This window comes from Benincasa hispida, chromosome 9, assembly GCF_027475165.1.
Source record: "Benincasa hispida cultivar pf3 chromosome 9, pf3_genome.v1.1, whole genome shotgun sequence".
In the NCBI taxonomy this organism is placed as follows: Eukaryota; Viridiplantae; Streptophyta; class Magnoliopsida; order Cucurbitales; family Cucurbitaceae; genus Benincasa; species Benincasa hispida.
In genome coordinates this window covers 20,988,969-20,998,864 of record NC_143486.1, presented here as the reverse complement: position 1 = coordinate 20,998,864, position 9,896 = coordinate 20,988,969, and the positions used below count along the sequence as shown (strand labels likewise).

General features: G+C 31.9%; 1 protein-coding gene and 1 non-coding gene across 2 annotated transcripts; one reads left to right on the top strand and one right to left on the bottom strand.

Annotated features, from left to right (window-relative positions):
* The first annotated feature begins 3,562 nt into the window (after window positions 1–3,562).
* Window positions 3,563–4,443, top strand: LOC120084976 (Plant invertase/pectin methylesterase inhibitor superfamily protein). Its single transcript, XM_039040787.2, has one exon. The coding sequence runs from the start codon at window positions 3,710–3,712 to the stop codon at window positions 4,301–4,303; it is 594 nt and encodes a 197-aa protein (XP_038896715.1). The 5' UTR covers window positions 3,563–3,709; the 3' UTR covers window positions 4,304–4,443.
* A 274-nt stretch (window positions 4,444–4,717) lies between these two features.
* On the bottom strand, window positions 4,718–4,913 carry LOC120087377 (U2 spliceosomal RNA). The gene has a single exon (XR_005484514.1). It is a non-coding gene; the product is annotated as a U2 spliceosomal RNA (small nuclear RNA).
* Window positions 4,914–9,896: the final 4,983 nt, after the last annotated feature.

Below are 9,896 nucleotides of genomic sequence, written 5' to 3'. Positions count from 1 at the left end.
GAATTAAGCATATACTCCGTTATCTCCGAAGAACGATCGACATGTATTTGTTTTATTCAAATAAATCAAGTTTTGATCTAGTTGATTATGTAGATCTAGATATTTATCTGATCCACATAAAGCTAGATATCAAAGAGGTTACCTGTTCACATGTGGAGGAACTGTTATATCATGGCGATTAGTGAAACAAACTATAATAGCCACTCCATTAAATCATACTGAAATTCTTGCAATGCACGAGACTAGTCGAGAATGTGTATGGCTAAGATCAATGACTCAGCACATTCGTTGAATATGTGATTTATCTTCTAGTAAAAATATTACAACGATATTATACGAAGACAACACAACATGCATATCCCAAATCAAAGGAGATAGAACAAAACATATTCCACCGAAGCTTTTCTACACTCATGATCTTGAAAAAAAATGACGACATCATTGTACAATAAATTTGTTTGAAAGATAACTTTGCAGGCTTATTTACAAAGACATTACCTACCACAATCTTTGAAAAACTGGTGCATAGTATTGGAATGCGGCGACTCAGAGATCTCAAGTGATGTTTCCATGAGAGAGAATAAATATATTATATTCTTTTTAAGAGTATCAGATTATATGAAATATATACTCTTTTTTCTTCAGTAGGATTTTTTCCATGGATTTTTTCCAATAAGGTTTTAACGAGACATATTTCTTATAATGGACATCTAAAGGAGAGTATTATAAATGTGTTAAATGAGGTGTAATGTAAATTCCTATTATTAGTGTCCATTGACTATGTGTCATTTATCCATTACCCCATGTGTTGTCCACATGTCTCAAGATTAAACACTATTAGTGTCCATGTAATTCCCTCCTACCTACCAAATTGCGACATTTGGTAGATTTTGAAAGATTCACACGAGCAAAGTCCATAAAAATGGGAGAAAGTGGAGAATTTAGAGAAATTTCTTATTTTATATTTTGTTAATTTATATATTATGCTTAATTTATTTTAATATTATATTATATTATCTCCACATTGTGATCCTCAAATTCACAACATAATTCAAACTATTTATTCAAACAAAAGATTTGTTGTCCATACATTCCCTATTTTTATTGTCTATGGATGTCCTAGGGGCTCTACATCCTCACGGCGTGACACATTTACGGCCCCGAAGGCATAAATTGTTGTAGGGTTGTCCCTGGCGTCAACGCCAACAATGGCTACATTACACATCTACTGAAATAAAGTTTCGGGTTAATGGGAGGCTTAATTTTATGATCAACAACCTCTTTTCCTTTTTGTAATTTTCCATACAATTTTTACTTTTTTTTGGGGGGGGGTCTTCCTCCACATATTGAAGTATCATGCATAAAACTTACAAACAAACGAGTTAATCATAGCTTAGTAAAAAAGACATAAATTATTATGATTTGATCTCAACGGTCAATACTCCATACTGTAGCTTATACTTGTTCACTAATTAATTGGCGTGAGATAAGTGTTCTATAATTGAGCTTCTCTCTAGCTTCAACTTGGTCCAAACCTATTGGCTGGTTAAGCTCTTAAATTTCAATCAAGGAGACATGTTTTAGTACTAACACCTCCCTATGGTCAATTACAAATAAATATAATTATGTAATAATAGGGTATATCTTTTGGTTTTCCCATAGTCAAGTAAATAAATTTCCCCCTACTGAACTACTTTTTAGTTAGAAGTCCAATCCATGTACAGAACTCTCATGATCTACAAGTCAAAAATGTATTGTAAATTATGGTAAAACAGATACCAAAGTTTCCTAGATTTTGTTTGTCTCGAAATTCATGAAATGATAAGACAACCCTAATTCTCCGCTAGATGATTAAAGTTTTTGTTGAAGTTAGAACCCTTAAATTAAATAAATTAAATTATTTTATGTAAAGTTCATATTGATCAAGAGACAAGATTAGAGCTGAATTACCTCTTATGATCAAAGATCTAGAAGTAAGATTTGAAATTCTTGTTCTTGATTGAACCAACCCACAACCAAACTTAATCAAGACTCGATTAAATGGCTCAGTCATAATTCATCGTAGAAACTGCAGGAAAACTTGGAAATAACAAAGGATATTATTTTGGAATTCTGTGGGGGAATATTCTCAAACATGAGAACTCAATGTTCATTCATCATAATCTGATTTTTTAGAAGCAGAATTAGTGGGTAATGGGTATCTATAGCCACCCCACAAAAGAAACCTTCAGTCCTTCCAATGCCCAAAAATCAGCTATAAAAAGTAGGTATTAGTAGTGTTCAAAAAATCCTATGATTGGTAAAAATCGATCAAGTCAACCCAATCCATGCGATTTGGTTTGGATTTGAATCGAATAATGAAAATTTTATTACTTTGGTTGGTTCATAGGTTCAGTTAAAATAACCCAAACCAAGCTGATGCATTTTTTTTTACTTATGATACAATTATGTATAGATATATTTATTTTAATTTCATTGTTTTTTTAAGATAATTTATTCTCCAATAACTTTTTTAAATAGTTTCTTAGCACTTCAAACAAAAAATTGTCATTATATAAATTAAATTGAATTGTTGATATTAATTTAATATATGAAAACAATTAAATCAAATTATTACATATTAACAATTTACTTTTCTTAAGAATAAAAATTTAAATAAATGATCCGAAAAACTGAACCGACTCAACCCAAATATTTCATGATAAAGTTGGATTGGATTCATTTTCTAACAATGATTATTTTGGTTGAAGAAACTTACGACCCCAACAATTGGGTTAGATCTAAAACATCCTTCAACCTGACCCAATTCACAAACACCCCTATTGATAAGTTTGGTAGTTAATTATCTAATCTTGAAACCGATGATTAAAAAGCACGTTGAAACCGGAAAAAAAAAATGAAAATACAGAGTTTATGAAACTAAAATAATATATGGGTGCTGAGTGCTTGCCAAACTCTTACTAATGGCAACTCCATTCTCAACTTCAAGCTGGCAAATGTTGACATCCAAAGCTTGGACCTTCCTCGCTCGAATTAGCTCATAATGAAATGAAGGTTGAACCAAACCTATCAAAATTTCTAGATGAAAAATGAATGCTTGCCAAATCTTCTTGGCCCTGGATCTTGTAATAGGTCCAATTGAAACTAGTGGAACGCCCATTATCCTTATCACTCAAGCTAATTACAAATAAGTACAATTATGTAATATGATAAGAGAGAATTTTCTGTTTTCCCGTAGTCAAGTAAATAATTTTCCCCAAGAACTTCTTTTTGGTTAGAAGTCCAATCCATGTACAGAAATCTCAAGATCAACTAGTCAAAGACGTATAGTAAATTCTGGTAAAACAGATACCAAATTTTCCAAGATTTTCTTTATCCCAAATTTCATGAGAACTCACCTGCCATTCACATGTTCTTCACCTTCTCAACTTATTTCACTTCATCACTACTTCTCCTCCCCTTCTTCAATGCATTCACCATCCCCACGCCTAATGTATAGCAAATACCTGCAAAAAGTTATTTAAAATGAACTTTTCAAGCCACCCCAAATACCCTTTTCCCCACTATATAGTCCACCCATAATCTCATTAATCACCACATTAATTTCAATCTGATTCATAAACCACAGCAGTATAAGCTGATTTCATAGAAATTCATCTCCCATTTCCACATACCTTTTTTTCCACTTCTTTCAGACATTTCATCGAACATGTTGCGTGCACCCAATACGAGAGCATCAATCGCAACCTTTTTGGCCCTCATCTCCATTCTCCCAAGGCTAACCCACTCCACCAAAACGAGCTATGTCCGAGAAGCCTGCAGCGTAACACGACACCAAGATCTCTGCATCCAATCCCTGACGCCATTTTCAAGCACCGCCAAGCGAAGCCCTGCAAAATGGGCGCGAGCGGGGGTGTCAGTGACGATAACAGAGGCGAAAACCGTGGCAGGATTGTTGGGGAGGTTGAAGAACAACAAGCGGATGAAGGGGAGAAACAGGGCTGCAGTTTCGGACTGTGTGGAGGTCTTTGAAGCCGCCATTGATGAGCTCCATCGGTCACTTGGGGTTCTTAGAAGACTGAGTAGGAGCAATTTTGATGCACAGATAGGGGATCTGACGACGTGGGTTAGCGCTGCGCTGACGGATGAAGATACTTGTGTTGAAGGATTTGAAGGAGAAAGGGGAAAATTAGTGAATTTGATAAGGAACCGTGTGTTGAAGGTTGGTTATATTACGAGTAACGCACTTGCTTTGGTTAACAAATTGGCTGCCTCTGGACTCGAAACTGCACCAAATCAGTAAAAATGACATCGGGATTTCTCGAATGTGAAGTGGAGACGGTATACATATGATAATTTGTAATTGTACCCTTTGAGAACTTTGCATTTTGGTGTTTCACAAGCTTTTTTTCCCCTTAAATATGATGAAGTCACTTTTAATCCTTTTTGTTCTTTTGAAGTTCAACAACTTTTTCAATCCAACAAATCTAACACAGAGAATAGTTTATTAAAAGTAGGTTTGCTTTGAAAGAAGATGAGCCTAGAAGTCGTTTCAACAGATGTCATTCAACTGCAATATAGATTTAAGAGATACTAAAAGTCAAAAACGATTTAACTCAGTTAACTGGGTGATAATAGAAATTGAATAATGGCATTTAATTAGCAGCCACCATTGACTAACATCTCATCAAATAAGTAATTTAGAGAACTAAATTTGGAGGGGTGCGCCAGGCCCAAGCAATAGTGCAACGCATGGGCGACGCTCGAAGGGCCCAATAGCAAGCTATTGTGGTGGACCTTCCCCCTTGAAAAATAAATTTAATATCATGTGGGCCGATGGCCCACGTATCAGATATTAAACTGATAAGAACAGATACTACACTTGATCTTAGCCAAAAGGCCGAGAAAGGTATGCTTATCAAAGCCTTACACCACCGCTTTTATACTCACCTTCTCCCTCCACCTTCGTCAAAATAATCGATGTGGGAATAAAGCTGCACGTACACCTCGTATTGTTTTTCAGAAGCTCTGCTTTTCTTTTTTACTTGGCCAGTATCAAACCGATTATTATATCGACTCTTTTTGTTGTTGGTTTGATTATTTTATTTTTTGGCCATAATATTGTGCTAATGTAAACAACAAACAAATCAATTTTCTATACCAACAAATTTATTCTATAATTGGTTTCTATAAATCAGCCATAGTATTTTATGTAAAGTTTACATATGGATGCATTCAAATTTGTGTAATGTGCTTAATAATTTGATAGGATTTCAAAGCTTGTCTCAGGAGGAAAAAAAAAAAAAGATTTGAAAGTAATCATGGTGAAAATATGATTCAGAATAGATGAGAGAAATTTGTAAGGTAACTCTAAATTTAATGTGTGGTTCAAGAAGATAAGTTTACTCATCGTCCACGCACGTACATTCAATGGTTATATATAATTTCGGTTTATTATGATTTTTAAATTAAAAGATTCAGTCAAATTAAAAGAATCAACTTTCTAAATGACAATTCATTATCTTATTGAAAAATCAAACAAAATCACTAGATCAACTTGGTTTGAGTTATTTTTTTCCTCGAGATGATAATCTTGTTTTCATTAAGACTACAATCCTTGAATCTCAAGAGATCACTCGTATCTTGGATGTTTATAAGAAAGCTTCAAGATAGGTTATCAACTACGATAAAGTCAGCTATTGCTTTTGGCTCACGTTCTCTTGTTGCCAAGAAGATTGCTATTTTCAATTAGCTCAAATCAAAATAGTCTATAATCATAAAAAGTATTCAGGTGTCCCTTTGTCATTATCTAAGAATAACCAGGTATTATTATCTTATATTAAAGTCCAATTCGTGTACATAAATTGAAAGAGAAAAAATAATTTCATTTCATAATTTCAATTATATTTCAATTTTAGTCGTTTTATTATTTTATTTTCTTTGCTTATGTATTTAATATATTATATTTCTTATATTATATTCTATTTATATCATTATATTATTATATTATAATTTCTCAATATCCTTGTTCTCGTTGTGCCTCATTTTGCTCCTCAATTCTATAACACATTATCAGCACGAGCTTCTATCATTTCTCTCGCTAAAGGTAGGTCCTAGATGTATGTCGGTTTTCCCCTCTTTATTATAATTAATAAATTAAATGTTTTTTACATATTTGATATATATTAAATTTCTAATATAAATACAATATTTTGTGATCTACCATGACAAATTTTACAAAATTAAAATTTGTAGCATTTGATTTTAAGTAATAATTATTTGTCATGAGTGGTTTATGCCGAAATACACCTAGATGACATAAAGATATGATCATAAAAAAACAAGTACTCTTCCTAAAGCTCGTTATGAATAGATGCACTTAAGGCTCCAAAGTTTTAAATCAGTAAGTGGTTACAACTCCGCGTTATTTAAAGTTAGCTCAAAATTGTAATTATGCGGAGAGAAAATTGCTTATATAAATATGTTAACAAAAATATTTTCCAGAATTCATGTCTTGAATATGCTCTTGAAGTAGCAATATCGAGAGAAATATTTTAAAAGTATTTCGAACTTATTTCATGTCTTCTCAAGGCTGAACAAAATAATGAGTTATTGATTAAAAAATCATAAGCCTTAGTTAACTAAAGCAACAACATTCCATGAAATGAATATTGTGGATTTTAATAATTATGGATGAAAAAAAATTATAAATTTCCAGGAAATATCATTTCCTGAAGTAATTAATATAATATTTAATATTGTGGTTGAGATTGAAGTCATGGATATTCATGGCGTTATAGATTACTCAATTTTCAAGAAAACCACACATAATATGATGATCAAAGGAAAGTTCCACACTTTTAAATATGATACAGTAGAGACATATGTCTTATACCTACTATACATTTAATTTCTTCTAGAAATTAAAATGTCTCGATAAATGAAAATTGAAACAATATGTGTGGAGGTAAACTTTGCAAATGTCCTGAAGAGATGAATTAATCTTGATAATAAAAAAATATTTAGATGTTGCAAATTCATTTGAATCTTCCAAAGAGAAAAGAAACATCATTATAGAAGCCACAAATGTTATGAAAATATTTAATATTTTGTTATGTTTTCTCTTGTATTTACTTGTTAAAATCTAATTTTACATTTTCAATTTTGTTTATCATTACGACTTATTACTTATTGTTGTAGTTATTTTTATGAAGAAACATGAATATTTCTCATTTATTGGATAACTCCAGGATGAATAAGGAGATGTATGTTTGGCAGATAGTATAACAATGCTCACTATACTTAAAACCAAAAAGTATTTCTCAAAATTGACAGTGATGAAAGAAAACGAAGGGTCAATATAATCTTAAGTCCTACGGACTTGAGAGAAGTTTTTGGAAAAATGAATATATGTTTGCTTAGAGAGAAAAAAAAAACGTATATTAGAAAAATTGAAAATTATGCAACCATGAAGCTGAAGTTCATCAACCCAAATATATTTTATGATTGACATAATCGATTAGGTCAATAATGATAAGAAAAATTATTGAAAATTCACATGGACATCCAATGAAGAGCTAGAAGATTTTTCAATCTAATGAATTATCATATGAAGCTTATTATCAAGGCAAATTAATTATTAGAACATCACCAACTAAAGTGACTAAAGTGAAGACTGAATCACTTGCATTTTATAATGAATTCATGGTGATATATGTAGACTTATTAACCCCAAAGTGGACCATTTAGATATTTTATAGTATTAATAAATGCATCCAGTAGATAGTCATGTGTGTGCTTATTATCAAGCCAAAAACCTTACATTTGAAAGATTATTTGCTCAAATAATTAACTACTTCCCCTATTCACCTTGATATCGACCCGCTGCTCGTTAAAACAATACGAAGCTGAGCATGGATTTCACGGTGTGAACTCTTAGGGACTTGAGAGCTAAAAATAATATATCATATATATTATTAATCTTCCACTAAAGTGTTCTAATTGTTTGGGTATCTCTTGTACTTAGGTATATTTCGGCTAAAAAACACCCTAAGTCTATATAGTTTATCCAACTATAATATTTATATTTGGATTTAACTTATGATGTCTAAGTAATAAAACCATTTTATTACCTCACACCGCTCACGCATGCTCATAAAACCGGTTAACAACGCTCAATAATTCGGCTAAAATCCCCAGGTATGAGGTGTTACGTAAACCGTCAACTTAAGTACCTCTAGCCTTAGATTGGATTATCGACCGATTGGGTTTGTAACCGTATTTTATAAGATAACAACCTATTTTAACTAGTTGTTATTAATCCTAAATGAGCATGCACTTTATCTTTGTTATAGATTTTTAATGTCTAAATCATTTTACAACTCTTATAAAAATTATAGACATGCTATAACGTATACTTAAACATTCCACACATTAATATAACAACTATATTAATCTTATGAAACCCTAATCATGCATACTATATATATTATAACCAATTTATAATATATATTAATACATGAAACATGCTTTCCTAAGGTGGGATTTAAAACTACATGGCATACAATATGCACATACATGTTTAATTTAAATATAACATACATCACATGCATAAAATATTTAAACAACAATGATGTGGATCAACTTTGGCATCTTAAGCAAGCAATAAACTAATTTATTACATAATTAATCCAAAAACAACTTGAGGAAGCCTCTAGACTGCTCGAACCGACTCGAACCAACCCGATCCACCCAAACCGGCCCTCCAAAGCTCCAAAATAGCCGAACCGTTCCAACAATGGTTGAACCAGACCCCATGCCACCAAATCGGTCAAACTAGACCGCTCCCGTGAACCAATTCACGTGCATACGTGTTTCTGGGCTGGGATAGCAGCGATGCGATGCCTCACTTCATGAAGAACAACATTGCAACGCTGTATAGGCAGCATCGCAACGCTGTCTGGCAGTGGCTTCTCTTTCATTTTTTCCAGTTCAGTTGGCTTGCTTCAATCTTTAATTACAGCCTATTTTCAAATCTATTGAACTCTAATAAAATTATAGACTCGCACACACTTAAGCTCATCAACCAAGAGTCAATTACAAATTTAACAATATAATCAAAGAGAAATCTAATGTCAAAGTTGAACTAAAACCATATTAGTCACCCAAGCATGCATTGCTAGAATTTCACCTACCAAACTCAAATTAACGTTGATTGAGTGCTTAAATCATGCTATGATACCAAATGATAGAGTAAAGATGCATTAAATGAAAGCTAACGGAATCATTAAGCACTCTAATTACACTTAATTTGAGAACAAAGCATGTTGAAAAATAAATTTTAACAGAAATAGGGTTTAATTATATATACCTTTGAAGATTTGTACTTGTTCCTTGCTTAATCCACGAAATTGACTTTTGAATTCTTCAGTAGACCACCAAGAGAATCTTCTCTAGTATTCTTAGTCTGAGATTGAATGGTGGAAACTCAAAATTGAGAGAGATTGAGTAGGTTTGAGAGAGCTTGAGAACAAAAACTGTTTTTGCTGAAAAGTTTTCAAAATTTAGAATGCATCCATGCAATACTCTGAAATTTGGAGTATTTATCAAGTTAAATCATGTAAGCACTCACTCATCCAGTTAATGGACACTTCAATTAGCACTAAGTGAGTGGCCCAAGTGTTGAAATGTAGAAAAATCCACTAAAAAAACTCAATCTTGGATTTTCCACTCAAACTTAAAAAACCTAATTTAAAATTAATTAATTATATTTAATTTAAAATTAAATTAAATATAATTTAAATTCAATTTCAAAAAAATTGAATTCCCTTTTAAATTTGAAATTAATTTTAATTTAATTAATTAAATAATAATTTAATATCAAATATTAAATTAAT